This window comes from Phaenicophaeus curvirostris, chromosome 1 (assembly GCF_032191515.1).
Source record: "Phaenicophaeus curvirostris isolate KB17595 chromosome 1, BPBGC_Pcur_1.0, whole genome shotgun sequence".
NCBI lineage: Eukaryota > Metazoa > Chordata > Aves > Cuculiformes > Cuculidae > Phaenicophaeus > Phaenicophaeus curvirostris.
This window is the reverse complement of record NC_091392.1, coordinates 38,587,215-38,613,489: the sequence shown is the minus strand read 5'-3', so window position 1 is coordinate 38,613,489 and position 26,275 is coordinate 38,587,215. Positions and strand designations below refer to the sequence as shown.

Sequence of the window (26,275 nt, the reverse complement as noted above, 5' to 3'; positions counted from 1 at the left end):
TAGAGCCAACTATTTTATGAGGTTATAAAATTGTCTCCACTTTTTCCCTTTAACTGCAATTTAAATTAACCACAAACCTGGACCTGAAATTACTCCCAGGTTAAGGAATTTTTCAATAAATCCCCAATGTTTCCTTTCCGTGCCCATCCATCTTACCAACAAGTCACAGTACCACTTTCTTTCCTGTGCGAGCTTTACTTAATTGGGTTTACTGAATCTGAGCTCCAGAGAGCCTGCAGAAGTGCTTGGGACTTCTGTGCAAGGCCTCAGCAACTGACATGCTGTCAACATCAGTCAGCTGGTGGATTAAACAAAAAGTGTTTTCATTAGGAATGTAAATGCATTTTAAAACACATTTTATGAATACATAATATCACATATTCCACTATATCTTCTTTTGTTATGTTCCATGAGTGCATATCTCTATCGTGTGACAAAGAGACCAAGCTCGCCTTCAGATTTCACTGCCTAAGTTTTGGAGTGTTATTTGCTTCAGCTGGCTTTAACAAAGAATCAAAATCACCTGTCTTACATGGTGGCATTTTCCTTTAAATCAAGTACCTGTGACAGAGCTGAATAAGTCTGCAAGCAAATGTATTATTCAATAACCACTGTCCATTCTGGACATGGAAACAATACAAATATGTAAATACATATTTTAATTTTGTACAAATAAAGTACACAAGAGGATTTTTTTCCTAATAAAAACAACACAGACATAGCATTTATGACCTCTGATTTGGGTACATATTGGGGACTGAACCCAGGTAGGCCCCATATTCTAAGTAAGGAGGTACTTCTGTGAAACAGCAAGTCTGCCACAATTCACTGCTGCAACCACAAAGGTGGCTCAAGGCCCTCCTCTGGGAAAAAACGTGTAATTTTGATTTAAGTTTTTGAATGAGATCATCACAGGGCACGCAGAATGCGGGTGCTGATAGAAGGGTGGAGGCAGAACCTCATTCACCACTTATAGCTGTAACTTGACTTTGGACAGGCTCAAATGTAATAAAATCTCACTGAACACCCTGAGATTCAGCTACCGGTTTTTACATGACACAGGACTCTATGCAGCTTCTTCCATTCACCTTGATCTCACCCTAGCTCCAGAAAACCCCAAGTTTGGTTGTTGGGTTTTTTTTTCCTTCTCCATTTTGACAGAGAATGGGAGAGTGTTAAATCTCTACATATGTGAAATTAAATATCCATTCTCTAAACAGCCCTGCATTCATGAAGCTTGCAATGCATCATGGTAATATTTTAATGTTATTTATATCGATTGTCTCAATGCTACTGTTGCCTAGCTTAACCGTATTTTGGCACCATCTACTACACATTCATTTAACTAATCTGAATGTATGCACTATTAATGACTACTCAATTTTTACATGCCTACTGGTAATACAGACTTGCAATACAAAATATTTTTAACAAACTGCTTTCATGAAGAACCTGTTGTCAAGAAGCCCTTTATTTCTTCAGAAATCTTAGAATCTAAGCAGATGAATTACTGACACTTTAGAGCTGGTATGCTGCACTGCACAATATTTAATTATCCTTCTCTAAGGCTGTCAGATGCATTCAGGAAAATTAGTTGACTGCAGGTGGTGGCTCCCGTAGAAGAAATACTTAAATCATCCAAAGCAGCTATATGTTTCCTGTATCTGTACTCTCAGGGAGATGCATGAGAAGCACTGTATAAAATACTGTATGTTTATACATTATTTTACGGACTTGTTTCCTCGGACTCCGTAATGTGATACAAAGGAAAATATTAAGTCACCCTAAAAATAGAGCAATGACTCAAACCCACTTAAAACTGCATTTATGCATTAAATAATAAGATGAAACCTTCAAACTATTGACTATTACAATATTAAAAACTTAGCAAAACCTCAAGGGATTCCTTCCACTGCTCAGACTTAATCCATTTGAATACAGCAGTCATGCTTAGAGCTTGGAAGTTGTTCCCTTGGAAGACACAGGGCAAAAAATATTGGTAGCAAGCCTGAAGGAATACGCTAACAGAAATCTAAACAAACAGTCTTCAAATTCCTCCCAGAAATATGTGCCACAATGACTAAAATGGCTCTGTAATGTCCTGTAAGCTTTTTTTTAAAAAAAAAATAAGGGGGACTAAAAAGGACAGAAATTTTTCCAAGGAGTCAGTTTACACTACAAAAAACAAGTGAGAACACACAAGACACAAAATGAGATCAAGACTTGTACAAAGCACTACAAAACGCATGTCAAAGTTGACTTTGTGTACAATGAGGTTTTGCCTTCAGTCTAGGTATCATGACAAAGACGACCACAATCAAACGAAACATATTCAAAGCCGAAAATCTATCTTTGAGATTTATGTATTTCATACTGTTAAAAAGATAATTCTCAGGACAGTATTTATGGTCATCAGAACGTGTACTGGAACTTAAGCACAGTACTGCCATATCTCTGATCATTTACGCACAACACACTGACAGTTACTAATCTTTGCTTTAAAAAGCATAACTCCAGAAGGCTTCAAACTACACCGAATACTTCTAAACACTTACAATTTAAATCAATGTGAGTCAGCATTGTAGACAAGATACAAGTATCCCTAGCCTCCATTATTGTGCATACATTCCCTCTCTCAACTCACTCATAGCTCCCAATGCAAACATCTGTGAAGCCACACTGACAGCCAAATTAGGAAATAAGAGAATCTGGCTCCTTTCAGAAATAATTGTGTTGGCTAGTTATGTCTGTTTTACTTTTCTACACGTAACAAATGCACCTGACTCCCATTTGAGAACAAATCTCTACATATCCCTCAGTGAGCATACGCTAGCAGAAATTTGGTGTACTTACAGAGTCCACTTCTGCATCTGTGGTGGGTTGACCTTGGCTGAACACCAGGTGCTCACTAAGCCGTTCTTACCACTACCCTCCTCAGCAGGAGAGGTGAGGGAGAAAATAACACGGACACCTCCCCTCGTGGGTCAGGATAAAGGCAGTTTAATAAAGCAAAAGCAAAGAATACGCACAGAAGCAAAGGAAAATAAAAGATTTATTATCTACTGCCCATCAGCAGGTGATGTTCAGCCACTTCCCAGGAAACAAGGCTTCAGAACTCCAGAAGACAAATATAATAACAAATGCCCTGACTCTTTCTCCTGTCTCCTGGCTATTATTGCTATGCAGATGTCATGCCTCATGGGATATCCCTTTGGTCAGTCTATGTCAGCTGTGCTATGTCCCCCCCAAGACCTTGTCCATCCCTCAGCCTGCTGGTGAGGGAGGAACATCGCAGTGAGAGTCTTGATGCTGTGGGAGCCCTGCTCCATAGTAGCCAAAACACTGGCCAGTTATCAGTACCTTTCTAGCTACACATACAAAGCACAGCACTATGAGGGCTGCAATGGGGAAATTAACTCCATCTCCGCCAGAGCCAATACAGCATCCATGCCCTCCAGCCAAACCTGCAATCTGCTTGAGAAGGAAAACACTTAGGAGTGGACATCCTCCCACTCCCTCCCCCAAGACTACTGGTCTCTGCAGCATGCTTTCAGACACTTGATTTTCACGCTCATTTCACTTTATAAGCACTTCCACACATGAATAGAGTCTCCAGGTTTTGTGGGAAGAAGCAAATTAAAACAGAAGGGAAGAAAGAACACTATGTTGTGCAGCATATGTGGGAGGGAGAAGCTATACTGAACAATAAAACCAAAAATTGATGTATGCCACAGCACAGAAGGGTACATACAGACTATAATAAAAACATTGTCAGTACAATATAAGGGACAGTACAAAGTTCAGTATTTAGTTATGATAATAACTGCCAGTTATTTGCAGTAATTGGTAACTCTAGAATGAGGTCCAGCACTCCTGGAAATTTCTCCTCCCCACATTTTTGTATTGATGCTTTCCTCCAGTATCAACAGAGGAACTGTACTGATTTATCACCAGTAAGTATTTCTCTCCATGTGTTTTCAACTCAAGAACACTGTCTTGAAAGTATGTTGCAACACACTGTTTTCCTTCCATACTCAAGGATTCACACATAGCAGATGGGATTTTCTCAGCTGTAATGAAGATGATTATGAAATGACTACAACTACAAAGACATTTGGATGTACTGCAATGTGTCAATTTTTATAAACATTCATTCCTCTTATCAGAGTAGTAACTAGTCATTAAAGGCCTTAAACCTAAAAAACACTTACGCACTTTACTGTAGCTGATCCTTCCATTATTACTCACACCTGTAAAATTACAAAAAAATTACGCAAGTGTTTGTGAGACTGGATCTTATGATCACATCACTGAGCTAAAACACACCAAATGGAGATAAGCATTACTCTAGAAATTCATTAAGCTGTTTCTATCAGAATCTCACTTGTTCTGGTTTAGTGCATGTTATTGATATACAAAAATAAAACCAGGCAATATAGAATGGCTTTCTAAGTTAATTATATATTAAAGCAAGAGCTGTGGACAGCTTGTGTTTTTTAATATATCTTGTAACTACTCTTAAAAGCATGCTTGGAGCTCATGATGATGTATTTTATAATATTAGACAATACAGCCACATATTTCATTTTCATTAGAGAGCATATTCATATGTATTTAAAGTATTTGCATAAATTTTACAGTTAATTGGGCTTTAAATATGCATGATTTGGATGTTACTTCTAGCCAAGTTTCATTAGTATGTCACTGGCAAGGAAAAATTTCAGGAGCAAATTGAGTTGTCAACCACGAAAAATTACCATTTAGTATTTTTAGCATTAATCTGAATCCATGTATTGAGGTAGAACCTAGAAGCATAAAAGCAAGCTGACACACTGTTAGTGTGCTTGAATCAAGAGAGAATGAAAAATAAACAACAAATGTAACTAACTGGGCTTATATGTTGAAACACAGACCATGAAAAGCTTCTCTACTTTACCTAAGAATAGCCTGAAGTAAACTACATGTAGTCCACAGTTCATAAGGCTTCAGATTTCTATTAGGCATTTATCTGCTCCCTCTATTCTTATGGTTTCTGCATCTGATTTTACGATGCTTCATCAGCCAGAAGCAAATAATGATGAACATAATTTGTAAGGCAAATTTTTTAATTAAAAAACAAACCAAAACACACAAATCCAAAGGCAAAACTGTTGGCTATTCTACATTTAATGCAACAGCTCCACGCTACTGCATCAAACAATATAAGTTGATCCCTGCTAATCCCATTTTGCTGCTGATGGATGAGTGCTGCATACTGAGACTGTACTGACATCAAGCAATGAAGGAGGCTGTGTATGAAATGAGACTGCATACAAAAGGTTAGCTGATTCAATGGTATCAATTCACTGCAAAGAAATCAAAAGTCACATATCTATTTTTATGTCTGTGAATTGCAAATGGGACAATTTGTTCTGCATTAGCAATACTGTTCTTTAAAATCTTCAAACAACCCACTCAAGGCTGGAGCTAAAGACAGTGGGTCTCTGGATCAGAGCTGCAGTTATTAGAAATCAGAGGCAATTGTTCTGGGAGAGGAAATGTTTGCCAGAGGGCTGAACGAGACAGGTTATTGCAAAAAGGTGACCATGAGAAAGAAGTCCCTGGTACTATTTGCCTGTGATCTACATCTAGAATTGCAGGGTTGTACTGAGACTTTATAATAAAGATTTTTATAGGGCACATATGCAAAAATCGGATAGAGATAAGCATGGATCCTAGGTCAGCAGAGATGTGGTTTTCTATGAATGTAGCCTCTGCAACCTTTACGGTCCAGTAACACAGCCGTTTTCCAGGAAGGTAAGAAGCTAGTGTGTATAAAATTATACCCCTCAGTGAACACAGCCATCAGAATGGGATGACAGGAGACAAGACGGGTAATTTACTAGGAATAAAAAAATAAGACAGAACTGGACAACAATAATGGAAGAAAATTCTGCTGAAAAGGTCTTCAGTGTTGAGGGTTTAATTCTTGCCTTCTGGCTTGAGAGGAACAGTTGAAACACCCTTCAACTGCCATTTCTCAAGTTCATGATGTAATAACGGTTGAAAATAAACCACATATGAAGAACAACTTTCTGAAGACTGTTCGTATCCCTTGATTCTCTGTAGATCAAGATATTGGATTGTCTTTGAATTACTAGACTGTGCTTTTTAAGTTCCTTTCAGAACAGATTCAAAGCCCACAAACTGGGCACATTTGTGTTTCTCTGTTCTACAGAGTAAAATGAGCTATTTAGTCTTCTTAAAAGCAAAACTAAGGAGATAGTTACTCCTGCCTTCTGAGATCAGCAACATCGCAGTAAAAGATGCACTTTGAAGTTCTTAATGCATCTATCACTTTATAAACTATTCAAGAGACTACATCCTTCCCTGTGTCCCAGCTGGATATATAGTTAGTAGAGACTTCTTAGCACTCTGATTTTATAAGATGCCACGGCAAACCTTTTGCATTTAAGCACTGTAAGTGATTTTTTTTTTTTTAAATAATGTCTACTGAAGGATTTTTTCCCAGGCTATGTTCTCTATTAAACTTGTCTTTCACCAAAAGAATTAACTCGTTTCCTGACTTTTTTTCCCAGCAATTGTTGTTGTCCAACCCCCAATTCCTATGGTCTGTCTGAAAACTGCACCTTCCAAAATATTTTGATCCATGCAGAAGTTAGAGCTTCCTTTAAAAAAGCAGGGCTGATGTAGCAAGCATCTTCCAAAGCTACTTTCTTAGGAAAGTAGGGCTGGAAAAGTAAAAACAAAGGAAAACAAAAATCCGTGAAGTAGTATCTTGTTCATCTCTGCAAAACCAAAGATAGGACAGATACTGCATTCCATAAGTGTCAGAAAAAGGAAGCAAATGTCAGTAAAATCTTTTAAGATTCCATAAAATGATGAGTTAAAGGTTACACACAGCAACAGTACAGTTTAGGTTTTATAATTCTTCCTCTTTCAAAAGCATGAACAACACTTCACTGTCTCCAAAGCTATTCCACTAAGGCATTAACAATATTTTGCAGCCGTAAGCACAGCAGGTATTGTATCACAAAATATTAGCATATAAGCTTCCTTTTGGCCCATGAAATAATGTGGAAAGCAAAATAAAACGAGCACTAAAAGCTAAACAATGAATTTGTAATTAGAAACAGGTTCTTGAAGTATATTTGTATCACTTGAAGTCTCTACTGAGAAGATAAGTTTATCAAAGCTTGGCAACATGCATGCAGATGACATCTAGGCATCTAAGTATTGCTAGCCGAGATAATTCTCAGATAAGTATTACAAACTGCAAACAGATTCACATATGGTTTAAGATGGCCTAAGCTCATGCTTCTGTAAATAAGTTTTTGTGTCCTCTGTCCCTTGAGCTGGCACCCAGAAAGGATGCAGTTTAAAATAAAACCTTTTTATTCTTCCAGGACTCAGTTTTCAACTGAATCAATTCAGCAACCCAGTTCCCTACATTCATTGACGCTGGTGACATTTTCCATGCTCATTTCCCAGCCTGAAAGTAACATTCTTAGAACTTATTTGCATAATGAAATCAATGTGTCAGAAGTATATACAAGTCTGAACAAAATATGCATCAGTAACAAAGGCTAATCCAAGTGAAACCATGTGGACAATTGCCTAGCGTCTCAGAAAGTACTTAGCAGGTATCAGTGCAAAAATACTACCATTATTATTTCAGAGTAGATCTGCTGTATCAACATATAAAAAGTTGCAATAAACAATTTTCCAAACTACTGGGCATGGCCCATGATGAAGGCAGGACAGCAGCAATGAAGGTACCAGGGATCAAGGGTAAAAACGAAAAATATGAACAGCTTTGTTTTGCCAAAAGTAAACTGAGCTTTCAAAAGCTTCGTACGCAACAGACCTTGGATGGGGTTTTAAAAGTCCGCAGGGCAAATTCCATTGCCTCTACTTCCATTCAAATTTCCCATCCCTTCCAGTTCTTGAGGAGAAAATTCAGAATCATTTATTGGTGTGAAGTGGGGAAAAAAAAATCAGATCACTTCATACTTGAGAAAAATCTTAGATGTCAGCAGAGCAAGAAATAACACTGATCAGCACAGAAGATGAAACGTGACTTAAATGCTGCAGCCCGGGAAACAAAACAAAGCAACAAAACCTCTTCCAGTCATTATTACTGCAGATTGCATTCATAAGCGGTATCCATCATTAATGTGACTTTGCCAGCATGTTTATGGGATCAGCCAAAGACCTGCATAACACACAGGCATGCTGATTATCCTGAATGTTCCTAGACACCTTCATATTGCTGAAGAGAAGTACCATCCAGAGGTGGCAGAATTCTCAGACTAGTGCACTGCATTATTGATTAGAAGGTAAACAGTTTTATTTATAATACTTAAGCAATTACTATCAATCATATTATTGAATAATGATTTTGAGAAAACATTGAATTTGAAGCCATATGAAGTTCATGTGAGACCCACTGAATTCATACAATAATGGGTTTGTTTACTGAAAGAGCTTCTATGACCCTCGCTGCACATCACATTAAAATAACAATTTAAGTAGCTCTTGATAAAAGCTGTACAACAGTTCAATATCAAAGCAAACAAAACCACTATGTAACAACATACCTTTAAAAGAACTAGGGTAATCAAACATAAGATAAATCAAAAAACAGGTTAGTGAGGAAGTCCATGCAATTCTGAAAACTGAAATAAAATGCAAAAGCACTCGCTTGAGTGGGTCCTGATAAAATTCTAACATTTAGCATTAAATACTAATTTTCTGGGAAGTAAAAGAAATGCTTACCGTTATCTTTGCTGCTGTTTTCTTCAATTGTCATTTGTTCTGCTAGCTCAGACAGTGATTCATCAATGGTCTGGCTTCCACGCAAGGTTAAGGAAAGTCTCCTCTTAAACTTTTTCATTCTATCAATATTAAATCTGGCTTAAGGAAGCCTGAAAAAAAAAAGATTAAAAAGCCAAAAAAAAATAAATTACAAGTCAGTTTATCAGAAATGAAATTTAATGACTTCACATAAAATGCAGGAAGGCTTACAGAAAATTTAGTCAACATGCAAGTTAACCTTAAAACAATATTCTTAAAGCAGAATTACTCTACTGGACTGAAGAAGAATGTCTTGAGAGGTAGATTTATGCCATTTTTATTTCTGTCAGGGAAAACAAGACTCCTCCTTCCTAAAAACAAAAACAAAATGAAACAAAACAAAGCAGCTGGTTTGTTCACTAATTTTACAATCCAGTAATAAAAAAAGTTATCTGAAAACTTATTGAACACGTACTCTGCTGCCTCCTCCACAGCCTCTTTCACTATCAAACCAGATGACAAGAATGAGGCTAGAACCTTCTCTCTCTTTCAGCCCGTTTGTTTACGGATAAGAAGTTACTGAACTTCTCTACATTGCGCCCTTTTCACAAAAGGAGGAAGGGGATAACACTAAAGGCCTTAAACACAAAAGCAATTCTCAAACCCAATCCCACCTCGGGAAATAAATAACCAGGGCCTGATAATGATGGCTAGAATGGACATTTCCCCACAGTCTGACAATAAGACTTAAGTGGGAATAACGCAGAAGGCACGTTTTCCACGGAAAGCAGTAAGCAAACAACCAATAACAGCACAGCTCCAGGCCGATAAACATGCTGCCACAAGTCTAAGCTAGTAAGTGAACTTCGCAGTGTGCTACATGCTTGCCCTTACACGCCAAGAAGCACAATTCTGTCCTTCATTACTCCATACGGACAACTCACGGTAGATGTTATTTCGCAGTAATTTGTTCATCTGCTCATAGCCTCCAAAAGTCACACAGGCAGTGTTAAACACAAGGACAGTTCACTTTAATGTCTGAGCTGCCAATGTATTTTTCTGCCCTGCATCTAACAGCTTCTTCACACTCCAAAATGCACTATTCACATACAAAATTAGCAAATCACGTTTTCCCCAATATCCTCCTCCAAACACAGAAATGCATGAAGCAGTACTTTGAAGATCTACATGTAACAATAAATCATGAATACAATTACTTTTATACTGGCATAGTCCCCTTAAAGTACATACATTTTAACTGCATCGTTTATTCTTTTCAGATGGTACATAATAAAAAGCAGAACAGATTGGTGGAACAACTTGGAAGTGTCTGTTGGTGGTAGAAGAATGCATACACAGCCTAAGCGGTTCACAAGGCTAGATTGCACAGGACAGTAGTAACGGATAAGGATGGATAAAACCTGAATTTTGGGATCTGGGCCCCAAAGTCTGCGATGCCTCAAAGTCTGAGATGCATCGTACAATCGCTGGCAAAGAAGCAATTGCATCCAAGGGGAAAGAAGCAGATTACAAAACAGGATAGTGTCTTAAGGCAACCACAGCTACTAAAAGGAGAAACAGTCAGGCACTCAGTATAGGTATGTAGGAAATAAAACTAGAGATAGTTAATCCAGCAGTTTCTAAACTGCCTTTTAATGTGTTGCTGTACGTGCAATAAAGCCACACCTTAGTATGAATAATTTTGCGCCCTCTCACTCAAAAGCAGGATATTCTTATTGTTAGGAAACTGCATTCAGAGAACGTTCCAAGGGGAACATTTACTTTTCCTGTTCAGGAGTTGCTTTGAAGACCTTACTTGAAACAGCTTTATTTCTGCCTTTATTTTAATTTTTCCAGAACGATGGCTTACATGTCTCTTAAAAACCTATTTTTTTAACAGAAAAAGGAACAACACATCCTCTATATGTGGTTTTACTCTATTTTCCTACAGTGTTCTTTGAAACCTGCATCTTCCTACATTTACTGTTCTCAAAAAGGATACAAGTAATTTTTTGCTATGTAATGCCCTGAAGCAACCTGAGAGCACAACAATTTCTTTCCAATTTTCCACTTGGGCAGAAATTGAAAAAAACACATGCCTTTATATGGAAACAGGCTGTTCCTGGCTTTTGATCTTGCAAATGTTTAAGCCTACATAATTTTCTAACCAAAAAGAAGGTCTGCTGCTGAAAAGTAATACATGTAAGTTGACATATACATGGATTAGAAAATCCAAGAGAGGTTCTAAATCTCAAACTAATTAAAAAGCAAATATTTTGCTAGCCATAGTTACAAAATTTCTCCTGTTACAAGGGATTTTCATGGAGTGCTGAAGCACTATTTGTACTAAGATCCTGAATTAAGTTCAGAGCTTGATTTTGAAAGAATTTATAAAGGAATTAGGAGTGGAAATCCCTGTATAAGTGGATGCTTGCTTCCTTTCTTCCTTCTACTGAAATGTAATTCATCTTTTTTAAAAGCACAGATCTGTTCCCAAAATTCTTACCAACTATGAGAAGAATATACACTTTTACATTCATTTTTTGAGCTTTAAAGCAGAGCCCAGGGCTTGACTAGTCTAGTCTAGTCTTTAAATTTATTTACTTGGAATAAGTCATACTCAAATCAATTATTTTAGATGTCACGGCAGACAGACGCATACACTTGTATTGCAACTAGTGCAAATTCTAGTCTTCTGCAGACAGAACAAGGACAAGCAATCTGATACAATACTATCTGATACAACCCAGAAAAGCTGGCAAAAACATACTCATTTAATCCATTAAATGAAGGAAGCAACAATGTATTAAAGGAATGCTTCTTCTTACAAATCATTTCCAGTCTAAAAATTGTCTGTTGTACTGATTTTTCTCCATTAATTTCCAACATTCATTAACTCAGTTCACATCAATAGTCTTAAAATCCTTTGCTCTCAATGTCATTTAAAAGTCATCTCTATAACAAAGTTCTGAATATAAACTCCACAGTTTTTAAATCATCCAGGTAAGATCAGATTTAAACAAGTGGGTTCTGCCTCCCTTTCTCTACATCAGACCGACCCTTCCCACAATGCCTGTGGTAGAGCACTTCTCACTTAGAAAACACAGATGTCTTCAACACCCTGGATATATAGCAGACAGACATTAAAGCATTTTTATTTCTAAGTAACAACTCAACTAGACTCTGCACTCGTCTCTCCACCAAAACTAAGAGGCCTGATAGTGCTAAGATCTAAAATTCTCAGAAAAAACACTCACCACCCTTTTCAAGCTCCCAGACCTTTGGTACCTTGAAAGTTAAAAATGGAATGCATAAGATATTTAGAATATAATTAGCATATGCTGCATGCTTAATCCTTCCAAGTTTAAACAAATTCAACTAAAATTTTGGAAAGCAATTAAGTTACATAATAGTTTAAATTTTAGCCAGTTTATTTCTGGAGGGTCACAAACATCAAATGCTCACTAAGGTGGTGCTGACTCCAAGCTCTCTGAAGTCAATGGAAGCCTGCCCTTCAATAAACTCTGGACCAGACTAAGTGCTGACTCTTCTGTTTCTAGATGTTACACTGCATTAAGATGTATCTACATAGAGATTAAGCACTTAACAATTACTTTTCCACTTAGATACACAATGAAGATGCTATTTGATTGTTTTTGCAAGTCGCTTTACAATGCGGTGTTTTCCAAACATCTAAATGCAGTTCTTGTTCTGAAAATCTCATTAGCTGAAGATGACAGCTAAAGCAGGAGGAAAGAATGGGAACAGAAACCCTACATAACAGCAGCACGTGAACAACAGCGTGGATACAGCACCACCCTTAAGGCAGGGTTGACAAACTAACACCACAGGCACAGGACATCAAAGAAAGCAGACACCAGTGTATCCAGCTCTACACAGAAAGGGCCAAGTACATGTCCAGTAGTTCCATATGAATTCCTGCGATAGGAGGTACAAATGCACATGTGGGTCACTCAGCCCGATTTCATAAAATCTCTAGAATGTAACAGGTATGCAAGTGGGCCAAAGCGTATAAAGATGGTTAAAAATTGCAAAAAAGATGCACTGTGGCAGTTTTGAAGAGATATGAAGATTCTGTCGAGATACATTTTTTTAGGATCTAAGATGGGAAACCAAATAAGGTATTATTGACTGAAGAATAAGCAGTCCATGCAACTAGAAACAAGAACCTTGAAATTCTCTCTTACAAGGTTCTCAGCATTACAGTTGTTAATGATTCTCAGAATCCATGGTGCCATTCACTGTATCACTCAAATCTGAATAGGCGATCATTTAACTTTCCACTAGCACTTTAATTATACCAGTTAAAGGTCTATTAAATCCTTTCAAGCACATAATAAACTATACATCATTCATTTGTTTGGCTACATTAATAATTTTAGATGCATCTAATATCTGCATTTAGATGCAGAATAAGTATTTCTAAAGGTGATAATCTGAAACTTATGTCAGAAACAAAGGTCTGAAAAGCTTGGATTACTGCAAACCATATTAATTAAAAACAGAAACAGGAAACATCTGTCAAGGATATTGTCCCCTTAATCTAAAAAGAAAACCAGTTTTCAATAGTGTTGGTATTTATTCAACTGTTCTCAAACTACTTGAATTAAAAAAGGAAGAAAAAAGCTAGTCATCACATAAGCGTGTTGCACATCAAACACAGAGAAAACTACTAATTACACTAATGAGAAATATATGGATCATTTATCGAATATCACAAACCACCAGTTTGAGCACTCATAAAACTCACTTCTAATACAGATGTACTTCCTTACAATCACAATTCTCCTCTAAAAGAAAGCATTATAAACATGGCACCTTACTCACTGCATCTGCTCTTTGTGTTTGTTTCAACTCAGATTTTTTCACATCAGTGAAAAAAATAAATTGTACTGCATTTTCCCATGCTTGGTCTTTAGAAGTAACGTGTTTCTGAGCAACTAGACTCTCTTGTCAGGAACAGAACTGCTTAAAAAGTTATTAACGTTCATGCTGCATTAGGTCAAAGAACTGACACTGCACAGATATCAGCAACATGTGACAAACGGGGCCTTTGTTACTGATGAAAGAAAAATAATTATGAAGTTAAATATCACAGCTCAGTTTGACCTCTCAGTGAAAAAAAGGGCAAAAGGATCCTCACAGCCTTTCCCTTATGAATAAAACAGTATTCAATATGGAATTAAACGTTGGAGGTGAAGCCATTTTTTGCTTATTTACAGAACTGCAGCCACACAATTACTGAAAACTGAAGATAGAAAGGTATCCACAAAGGATAGCTTCTTATCTGAGACTAGTTTTCCTAGTTGATATAGGCAAAGAGACTCCTCCCAATGGGAATAAGCGCATCTATATTCAGCTCCTGATCTAGATCAAATAGAAAAGCCTCTGTGAAATGAGGAAGTACAAAGAAATTAACCTGTCCTAATTTAATTTAGCTTGTCAATACCCTTCCTTAACTTCATCACCCCAATCCCTTTGTTACTTTCTGAAGACAAAGGAAAGAAATCATAAGAAGTTCTTTTAAAAAATAATGAAGTAAAAAAATATATTGATCATTACTAGAGACATATTTAACAAATACAACTGGTACAGAATTTAAAAGAAAGAAAAACTCAATCTGCCAAAACCGTCAAATCTTGCAGTCCATTTTTCACATCCTATGCTTATCTTCTTTCTCTTGGATTCAAAGTTTTATCTAGATAATCACAGCAAGTTTACATTCTTTAAAACATACACATGTATTCTCCCCCATGCAGACACAAGCAGTAAAATATAGCAAGACAAATACAGACATTTTACTTGATAACTCCCTAGATTAGATAGATTGTACTGATTAATAGCTCCACATTAATTATCAAAGATTCTGTTCTCTCAACAACCAAATTAAAAAGCACAGTATGAGTCCAGTTAAATTGGCTGACATTTAAATCAACAAAACGAATGAGTTGATTGGCAACGGTTCCTGCATTTGCTGTCAGACCCATAAACTGAAAGTCCTTTTTCTCTTGAAGGGGAAGGCAAAAACCAGAAGGTTACATGAATGCAGAATGTATACTACTAGCGAGCCATGGAACTTTATAGCACTGGAAACCAAAAGCAATGTCTGTAATTTTACTAGGTTTGGTTAATAAGCATCAAGCTTTCAGAAAAAAAAAAAGAAAAATCTTTTAAAAAACCCACATAGTGCACACCAAACTTGCTCCTCCCTTAATACTGAGATTATTTTAGTTACAGGTTTACAATGTTGCAGTCATCACTCCCAGGACCATCTTCCTCAGTCTTTCAGTCTTGCAAACTAGACACTCTTTGGAAGGAAACTAAAGGAAAACCTCTTCTAGGCTCAAGAAGACAACGTTAGCTCCTAGATTGAAAAGCATCTACAATCTCATGAAAGCTTGAGCAATTTAGTCAATAAAAGGCATGGACTTGCAAAAACTAATGGCTTGTTCACTTGTTTCACCATAATTCAGAGTCCTCTTCAACCTCCAAAAGCTGTCAGCCCAACATCAGCTGTCCTGTAAGCATCTGAACCTACATAATCAGATTCTTTTCATTACTTCTTGTGCTCACAAAAAAAATTACATTTACAACCCAAAACCTAAGGTAATGACACCTTTAAACTAATTCTGAAATTCTTGAATTGAGCACCACGAGATACAACAAATGGATCATAGCAAAATAAACTAAGACAAAACCTAATGACACTCCTGATTTGGATAAACAAAGAACAGCAGTACAAGTCTCTAAGCAAGACAAGTAAAGGTGTTGGCCTACTTCTCTGAAAACAGAAGTTAATTACACTAGGAAAGCTGCTAAGGAAACCTCACTGTGGCCTTCTGGAAATTAACCGCAAAGTAAGAGGTGCGACAGAACTCATCCCAAGGAAAAAACTGCAGACAAAATGAAGACCATCATAAAAAACAAATTTCTATGGTTACTGGATACACACACTGTAAATTTACAGCTTATAATTTTTCCTCCAAATGTAATATTTTAGGTTTCATTACTTGAATGTTAATACATGTTCTATATAGCATGAACACTAAACCCACCCCCAAACAACACATAGAGAAAGGCCTTACATTAAACCTAGAAGGCAAAAGACAACACAAAGCCATTTATAATTAATGTAGGTATCCATGTCTGTGCATATGAGTAATATCAAGGAGTTGGGAATGGTTTAAAACAGACAGCTTTGGATGCATTTCTCTTATGCTTCTATGTGCATGCAGAGGACAAACAAAAGGCAAAAGAAACAAAGCTGTTTCGCAGTAACTGAGCGGTTTGGTTTCTTGGGTTTTTTTGGAAGAAAGCACAATATATCAACACAGTGAGAATGTTCAACTAGCAAATAACAGCCACCATAAGCAGCAGTGTATAGATCACATTCTACAGTACTTGTAACATACATCCATTTGTTACCTATGAATATCAAGCCATATAAGATCTAACGCACTGAAGGCATTACAGTAAGACATAGAAACAGACATTAAAAAAAATTGTGTGACAGAACATTATCTTTGGAGACTTCTTTAATGCACAAGATTTATCAGTCTCTTCTGTATTTTTCTAGAGATTTCTGACAATAATAAGCTGTGGTCCTAGTAGAATTTCTGAAATAACAGAGAAGGAATATCTTGGCTACAATTAAGAAAGTAACTACTGGCAGAAACGACAGCCTGAAGTTTATCATAGTCAGGCTAAGGACACATAGTACCTCCACAGTGGTATTTTAAAAACAATTCCCAATAAACTCATTCTTGCAACAAGCAATATTTGAACTATGGTTCAAAATTCATTTGAATTAATGAACATCTTTTACTTAAACTTATGAAATGCTCAAATTCAGTATTTTTTTAACCCTTACAAATCAGTGTCCTTTCTTCCCTTCTCCAATCTGGTACAAGTGGATTCCCCACTAACAGAAAAATCTCCAAACAATAAGTTAATTACAATTTTTTTTCTGCTGTATTAATTTTTTACATAGCAGTAAAGATGTCCCAGCATGGCACCAATTTGTTCTGTTCCAACATTCAGACAAATGTTGTTACATCTGTCTGACGTGTTCATGCTGCCTTTGAACGGTCAGCTGGACATGCACACATGGATTGTTTCAGTATCCACTGCCAAGGATACTAAACACAAGAGAGACATTATTCCTAATGCAAATTATGACCTAGCTGACAACCTGGGAAAGAAAGAAGAGTTTTGACATATGCTTGCCAAGTGTCTTCGAAAATAGTTATTTTGGCAACAAAGAGGTGGTGTCATTATGCCCTACAAGGCAGAGAAGAAAGCATAAGCCTGCTTAAGCCGATTTATTATAACAGCTTCCCAGAAGTAGAGCACCGACCGCTACCGCAAATCAAATGTAAGGTAAGGCTGTCCTGACCACAAGTAGTGTGATATAGCTGCTGTGTACCAGAAAAGTAGTCTGAAGAACTGTAGAGTTTTGCCTTACACTTAGGTAGCCTAGCTAAACAAAACCCAAGATCTGAAATAAATGCAATCTGCAAACAAAATAAAGGACAACAGCAAATGCTGCTAAGGAAAGATAATGTGAGAAAACGAGAACAAATGGATATGAAATACAAGTAAAAGCATTCAGCACAAGTGCCTTCTTCCTCTACGATAGGTTCAGGCCATTATGATTCACACTGCACAATAAGCACATGCAGATTCTTCCTTTTCTGTCTCTGTGATTCTCCTACTCACAAATTAAGTTGCCCTGCCAGGCCTCACAAAAGGAATTTTTTAAGGTACTTTCAAGGGGCAGGAAAAGAAATTTTAAAAGTACGTCTTCATTTAAACATACAAAATAAGGCAACTGCCATGCATCAAGCTGTCACAACTGTCACTGTTGGCTCAAAACCAAGAATGCTACACTGAGACTAACAGATCTGGAGACTGAAGATCTTTCTGTATCACTGGAGGTTCATCATTCTTTGCCTGTGCTAATTCTTCGCTGTATGGTTTTTCCACGCAATCCTACATATTGCTTTTCCTTCGGGTAACGGAGACTGTCTGAACAACAGTTAACAAATCCTGGAACTAAGCAGAACAACTAATTACTTAATTTGGGTGACTCTGGCTAGTCAGTTTAAGAGGCCACTCCCCTTACCAGAAGAACAAACAGTTCAAACACATCAAAGGACACTACTTAAACTTTACATTACTTTCTCTTAAAAGAGCAAGTTCTCTGCCTGAAGGCTTCCAAGCAAACTTCTTGGGTCATGAACAGAGACCAAGGGAAGATTAAGGAACAACAACAGAAAGGTTATTCAGAATTGAGACACCAAAGAGATATCAGTTAGATACAGACAAACAGCAACAGATCAATAAGACAGCACTGGTGCATAGGAAACCTGGGAAAATAACAACTCTTAATGTTAGTCAGTAACATTAAACGAGACATGCATAATTAGTAAACAAAACCTAAATCACAAGTAGTCTCCAGAATTTCTTTTAACAGGATTAAAAAAGGTAAAATATTTGTGACTAATACCAGATAAGAAACAGTGTCAACAACAGCAGATAGACACAGGGCGAAACAGAATTTCTCTAGGACCCTGAAAGCTACAGCTTAAAGCCAAAGCAAGGATAAGCAGATATTTCATAACAAAATCTCCATAAAGACGCAGTGAAAGGATCACACAATATGCACAGAGCACTGTTCCTGAACATTTATTTGGGTTGGGCAGACCTATTTGCTCTCTTTTGTTTCCCTGGCAGAAGAAAGACCTGAAATTTTATGTTTGTCTTCAAAATATTTTTGTCTAAATTATAAACACTGTCATTTTTCAACTGCTAGGGCCTACCGCTTATGCAGCCTTATCCTGCCAAGGACTAACAGTGGGCCAATCCCTCCAATCCCTTCCACAGGAAACTAATTCCCATTCTGGATCTTCATCATGTTGCAGAGGCTGATATTGCTCCTGCTGTCAGTGATCTAGATTAAGCTGCCAAATTGTAAACTCTGTCTCGCAAACAGAAAATGTTTTATGTAAAGGTAAATTTAAATCACTGTCTACAGAGACTCAACATTTCCTAGAGAATCTTTATTCAGCAACATTTGATATAATACTCTAATGCAGATCTGTACTGAAAGTAAGTTTTTCACTTAGAGAAGTACTGAAGCAGTTCTGCTGTAAAACTCTAGGAGAGGAATAAAAGAGCTCTAACAGAAGTTACTATGTCACCAGATGAGATAACCTGCAAAAACAGTCCAGTAAAGTTAGAATCATAGCATCGCAACAGAACGGCTTGGGTTTGGGACCTTCACATGTCATCTAGTCCAAAACCCCTGCAGTGCGCAGGGGCACCTTCAGCAAGATCTGGTTGCTCAGAGTGCCATCCAAGCTGACTTGGAAGTTTCCAGGGATGGGGATTCTACCACCTGTGTGGGCAACCTGTTCCAGCGTTTCACCACCCACAGCATAAAAAAATTCTTCTATACCCTGTCTGAATGTACGCTATTCCAGTTTAAAAACATGATCCCTCATCCTGTCACTATAGGCCAAACTGAGTTGCTCAAGGATATGTGGGACCCTTATTTCTCTATAGTAAAGGAGCTGTCCAAGCTCTGCCAATTCCTTCCTCCTTCCTCCATTTCATTATTTCAGAAACTTGTTTCCATACTGTCATTTTTCTTTCTGGAAGGCCAATGGCATCTTGGCTTGTATCAGAAATGTCATGGCCAGCAGGTCCAGAGAGTTTATTCTCCCCCTGTACTCGGCACTGGTGAGACCACTCCTCGAATCCTGTGTTCGGTTCTGGGCCCCTCACCACAAGAAGGATGTTGAGGCTCTAGAGCGAGTCCAGAGAAGAGCAACAAAGCTGGTGAAGAGGTTGAAGAACAAGTCTTACGAGGAGCGGCTGAGAGAGCTGGGGTTGTTTAGCCTGGAGAAGAGGAGGCTGAGGGGAGACCTCATTGCTCTCTATAACTACCTGAAAGGAGGTTGTGGAGAGGAGGGTGCTGGCCTCTTCTCCCAAGTGACAAGGGACAGGACAAGAGGGAATGGCCTCCAGCTCCACCAGAGGAGGTTCAGGCTGGACATTAGAAAAAAAATTTTCACAGAAAGGGTCGTTGGGCACGGACAGAGGCTGCCCAGGGAAGTGGCTGAATCACCATCCCTGAAGGTGTTTAAAAGACGAGTGGATGAGGTGCTCAAGGGCACGGTTTAGTGGTTGATAAGAATGGTTGGACTCAATGATCCTCGAGGTCTTTTCAAACCTAGTGATTAAGTGAACCTATATGCTAGGATGAAGATACACGTATTAGACAATCTAGGTTAAAGCAGCATTAACATTCAAAATCAGCATACAAGGTTTAAGGGCCACAGATGTTATCTTAGTAATTAATTTGGACATTTTATTTATTTGGTTTTCTAGCTAACTATTTAGATTTTTTTTCTGTACCCTCCTTTGGAAAACTCTGCTCTAGCATGCTGTCTTTCAGCCTTTGAGATACAATGTCCAATTGATGTTGTCTGCCTTCTGGAGGAGTAAAAGGTTACATTTTGGCTGCTGTAAGGCTTATTTCTTTACAATTTTAGGATAAGCTTTTCTTTCACTAAACTACTGTTTCTGCGTCAGATACAGACACAGAATGTTCTTGAATGACTCAGTTCAACAGCCTTGGAAAACAATATCCTCCCGTCAAAATAGTCTTTAAAATACATTTACCTGCATTTTAAGGGTAATTTCTACCTGTTTTACCACCCAAGTATGGAACTTCCAACATACCCATGTATGCTGAGGAGTAACCAGAAGAATATTCCCACTGCAGTTTATTTCCTTTTGATAACTAGGCTCCATAAGCCTGAAATTAAACAATCCACGAAGCTTTGAGTTTTCACTTGCAGTATGCATAACTCAGATCTAATGCTTGGCTTTCTTTAAAATTAGTGTACATTTCTTTTTAATAAAAGGGAACCTAAGAGAACACCTATGTCTCATTAGTAATCTGTCAAAGCATAAAATAATCAAGTACTTACATAATGAAATTTAAAGCCATGCATCCTCAATGCACTCATGGCGTAACTCCTAGTAACCAGATCTATTTGTGAAGTAAATAAAATGAGGTGTTGTTTTTGGGTTTGGGGTTTTTTTATTACGAAAACCAAACCAGATTTCCTTCTAAGAAGCATTTTTATAAATTAAATAACTTAAAAAAAAATCCCCTTTGACATTCTCCTTACACAATTATTTCACTATTACATTCTGGTGAAAACTTCAGAATAAAAACCTGCCAGATGACTGGTATGAGTTGAGTTATTATTTTTTATTTCTCTGGACTCTGTGATTAGTATAGAATCAAGTATGAAATTTCTCATCAGCTGAATGGTAAACCAGAATGTCAGAAGCTTTCATAATTACTATTGACTACAGGAAACCACAGGTTTACTTCCCACAGAGACAAGATATTAATACACAATTAGATAACTTTATGTTTGTGTTAAATAACAATAAGCAAATTTGCTAGTGACAAAAGAAACTTGAATGAAGGCCTGGCTATAGTAACCATACAACAGGAAAACAGAAAAGTGATTTATTTCTGTCTACCAAACTGTGCATGCTTCCTACAGCTGAAATGTCCAGAAGCATCCTCACTTCTGCATTTTCTGATTTTAATCCTATGAAATGAACTGTTGGATTGCAGTCCAGCTGATATCCCACCAAAAAAAGTATACTGTATATCCATACAGTAAAATAAATCCATGTCTTTTTCTTTTCAACATGGTACAAGTAACACAGGTGCTTTCTCTAACAGTAATCCTGTAAGTACTACAGTCTTGTTCATCAGAATGAGTCACTGGAACAAATCATATCCTGTGACTAAATTTACCGAAATTGAGAGTAAATTTGAGGTTCTATTTCCAGATCCTGTTACTTTAAAAAATAATTAATGAAAATATTTCACTTTAAAGAACACTCCAGTCAGGTATCAGTTGACTGGATTAATCTAATGGACTTTTTTTTTTTAATTATAACTTCTAACAATCGCGACTATCAATGCTCGAACAGCCTTCTGGGATATTTCTATCTTCTCTTCCCCACAGGTCGTGAAATTTATTACACCATTCCTCCACTGTTCATCTCTGATCCAGGTATGTCCCTAGCAGAGGTCATAAGGAATACTTTTTAGAGGGCTTTTTACCAGGGTATCACAGATACGGTATTTGAATAAGCACTTCTCACAATTTAGAGACTTCCTAGCTCTTCTCAGCAGTTCAGTTTCTCCTTTCAGCATGATGCTATGGTAACAACAGACTGTAAGATTCCTTGTCAAAGAAGGACTACAGGTATAGACACTCTCCACTTTCCTTTACCTGGCCAGGCACACATAAACTTACTTTCTGCATAATAAGAACCACCACTGACTGTTGGTTTGTTTTTGTTTTTTTTAATTTCCTTGTTCCTCTACTGCAGTCCATAACTCCTTAGCTTGGAACTTCCTTCACCTTACCTTAAATTATTTTCTCTGCTGTGCACATCACACAAGTGAGGCAACTCCAGAAGATCTGAGGTAGCACAGATAGTTCTACAGTCAGTTCGGTTAATCCTTAAGAGAAGATTATCCAAACAACTGCACTTTCCACCTCTATGACTGTATCCTTACTGGGGAGGCAAGACTCCAACATAATGCAGATGAAGAGCTCTGGACACCAACTATATTATGGTAGAGACTAGAATCTACCACAAAACCAAAACAATGTCACAATAAGCAAGATGATGAATGTTTACAAAAAAAATCAAGAAAGCTTTGGTTCTTCACAATTTAGCTATTTCTGCTGTTGCAAACAGGGCCCAAGGTGTAGTCTTGGGCCTATGAGGAGCGGCTGAGAGAGCTGGGGGTGTTTAGCCTGGAGAAGAGGAGGCTGAGGGGAGACCTCATTGCTCTCTACAACTACCTGAAAGGACATTGTAGAGAGGAGGGTGCTGGCCTCTTCTCCCAAGTGACAGGGGACAGGACAAGAGGGAACGGCCTCAAGCTCCGACAGGGGAGGTTTAGGCTAGACGTTAGGAAAAAATTCTTTACAGAAAGGGTCATTGGGCACTGGAACAGGCTGCCCAGGGAGGTGGTTGAGTCACCTTCCCTGGAGGTGTTTAAGGCACGGGTGGACAAGATGCTAAGGGGAATGGTTTAGTGTTTGATAGGAATGGTTGGACCCGATGATCCGGTGGGTCTCTTCCAACCTGGTTATTCTATGATTCATTAACCACAAAGAAAGAAAAAACAGATACAAATTGTTACATGATTATGAAATATTTCCCTTCTGAATTCATTAACTTTATTGAAAAGAGAGCTGTAGGAGAAACTTGATGATGGCAGCAAACATGGTAGGCATGAAGTGGCTTTTGTCTGACTAAAATTGCAGTAGAAGCACATTCACTTTTGCTTTACACAAAAAATATAGAACATACCCAAGTTAATGAAAGCAAAGGTGGTTTCCAAGAGTCAGAACTGAATTTGCTGAATTCAAGAGTGCTTGCTAAAATAATCTGTCTCAATTTTCAGAGAAGCCAGTATTTATTATCTTGGCATTTTGTTACTGAAACCAAACAGACACAAAAGAAACTGACAGCAAAATCTCAGAAATCTTTGAAGGTGGCAAGCAACCAAGTAAATATACAAGGACTTCACAGGTTATGAAGATCAAAACACAACCCTAATCTAATTTTGATGATTACTGTTTAACAGCTCAACCTGTACTTTGCTGTCCACATTTTAATTTATATAAAAGCTATTTCTAATTGCCTGTTCAGCTTATCAGTCTTCCATTACACTAAAGCAGATGAGCTACAGAAGAGAAATTATGTTCTATTACCATGCAGTGTTAGGCAAAAACCATAAAATCAGCTACTTTCATTGCTAGAATCCGACCAATATTTAAATGTCTACTAAAAATGACTGCTAACAAATAACACCTCAGACAGTACATATAAGCTTGCTCTTGTTAAGGAAGTTACTCCAAAATATGTAATTTTAAAAGTTACAACAAAGCCACTTTCAAAGTTAAAATTACATTTATGTTTCCATGATAAAGCAATTAAAGCTACTGGAGAATGAAGCTTTAGCAAGGAATTGCAATGGGCAATGAAGGACAGACAGATGCAAACTATGAAATAACAAGAGAGGAGAAACTGAAGTAGAAAAAATACTTGCATGGTATTTTAAAGAAAAGAAGCAAAAGAAAAGGCTAGAGTGAGTTGTATGCAACAAGTTCTCTCATCTATAAAATGGGAAAAATTATGACAGAGCCCTGATCTACATCTCAAGAAAGTAAATTGAGTACCAGGCTGCCTAATTACTACGTCAAAACACCACACATTCACATGATGCAGAACACCAGAGCTCTCCAACTTCTCTGTACAAATCTATTCAAAACACTTTGTAAGTGTACTTCTGTTGTAAACTAGGCTGAACAGAGCATCAGCTGTCCTACGACAGCCACCACACAGCAGAAAAGCAGCATTGTTGTATGTTCTGATCAATCAACAGAAGTGTTACTATTTGCTTATACTTTGTCTGGATCAAATTGGTACTGATAGGTGATTGCACAGTGAGAGCAAGGCATAAGTCCTCTATTGCTAGAGGCGAACTGTGTACAGGAGCCTGCAGAAAATTACATACAGGCAGCTTTCCAGAGCAAAACAGCAAACAAAAAAAATCACAGAATCATAGAATCGCTTGGCTAGGAAAGACCTCTGAGTCCATCAAGTCCAACCATACCTGTCCACTACTAGACCGTATCCCTGAGCACTTTATCCACCCCTCTTTTAAACACCTCCAGGGATGGGGACTCAACCACCTCCCTGGGCAGCCTGTGCTAGTGCCCAATAACCCTTTCAATCTTACTCCAAACATCAGAGACACAAGTGTTTTCAAGAAGTCTAATTACAAGTTCATATTCTTAATGTATTGTTTTATCTAAAGAAATATTTTCCATCACTACTTCATCTAGTTTGGTTGTTTTTTTAATTATTATAGATATTATTATTAGAGATCATCTAGTTCCAATCCCCCTGCCATGGGCAGGGAGACCTCCCACCAGCCCAGGCTGCCCAAGGCCCCATCCAATATGGCTTTGAACACCTCCAGGGCTGGGGCAGCCACAACTTTCCTGGGCAACCTGTGCCAGTGCCTCACCACTCTCATAGTGAAGAAATTCTTCCTTATGTCTAGTCTAAATCTGCCCCTCTCCAGTTTATACCCATTGCCCCAGGTCCTATCACTACAAGCCTTTGTAAACAATTACTATCACTGACCTAATTACTAAACCACTGAAGATGTTAAGATGCCTGCCAACTTCCAGGAGCACCATTATGCCAACATAAGACACCACAGAGATTAAAGGCTCGCTTTAGATTTCACTTCCAATATTTATATCAGCCCAAGGTTTATAGTAAAATATGAAATTTCCTGTTTTCCAAACCTTCATTTTCCCAGTACTTATGCATTTTCAAGAAAGAGAAGTTGAAGAACCATATCTACTAGTGCACAGCATTATCTTTAAGGCTTTGTCTTACATAGGAGCAAGAATTGAAGCATTCAGTTAAGATAGCATTCTCCCATTAACTCAATGCCATGATCATTAGTTTTCACTTGACTTTGAAAAACTAGCCAGATATCTACAAAATGTCCAGTCTCAAGGGCATGTTCCTTCAGAAATTACTCCTAGAAAGGACATGGCAAGAGTAAAGGAAAATTTTAGGCTAGTTTGCAGTTGTGAAGTCTTCTTATAATGCAATGAAGGCTGAAGATTTATCATCACTTTTGCACTACCACAAAACATGCTAATGATTTGCCACATCCAGTTAGTGAACCCTAAAGTGCCTATGGCAGGTTTTAATCTTTAAAGGGAATGAGACACAAGTTTTCCAGAGCTTCAAAGATCTTGGTTTTCCTTTACTGTACACAGGAAGCCTTAAATCAATGTAGTGCTACTATGTGAAAACCGTTTGAACATTTAGTCAAAGGAATGATGCCTACTGAGACCACACGAATTGGTCTAATTCCTCAGAGACTCAAATACACTATGCACGCTCTATTCTGGTACTCTGTTCACTTAACCCATCCTCAAAAAAGGCAGAAAGACCACAAGTGTGATGAAACCTGAAGTCAGGCCATGAGAAGCTGAAGTAAAGAACAAAGTCTAAGAACAGGTTTATCAAAAGTCCTCAAAATTCAAACAGAAATCTTATTTTGTTCTGAAATAAAGCAATATTTAAAATGGCTCTTCAACAGAACTGATTGTAACTCATCCCCTACATGTAAACTAATGACAACTTCTTTCCTTTTCAGAAACAGCAAAAGACACATGCTGTGATTTATATGAGGATGCTAGTATAAAAACAAATGACAACTCTTACTCAAAGAGAAACGGAGCAGTACGCAAACTTCTTACTCACATGGTCTAACTAACATTCTCAATGCGTACTGCAAAAAAAT

The 26,275-nt window shown here is 37.7% G+C and overlaps 1 protein-coding gene across 2 annotated transcripts in view; it reads right to left on the bottom strand.

The window, feature by feature from the left end:
- The window catches only part of CDK17 (cyclin dependent kinase 17), a 95,100-nt gene that overhangs the window by 46,899 nt on the left and 21,926 nt on the right, over window positions 1-26,275 (bottom strand). Inside the window, exons 2-3 of one of the 2 annotated variants that reach the window (XM_069853454.1) lie at window positions 8,779-8,927; window positions 4,212-4,250 (exon numbers count right to left, since the gene is read on the bottom strand). In XM_069853454.1, the coding sequence (XP_069709555.1) occupies window positions 4,212-4,250; window positions 8,779-8,896 (157 nt within the window). In that variant the 5' untranslated portion in view covers window positions 8,897-8,927. The remainder of the gene's footprint in view (window positions 1-4,211; window positions 4,251-8,778; window positions 8,928-26,275) is intronic. The other variant, XM_069853464.1, reaches the window with a different exon arrangement.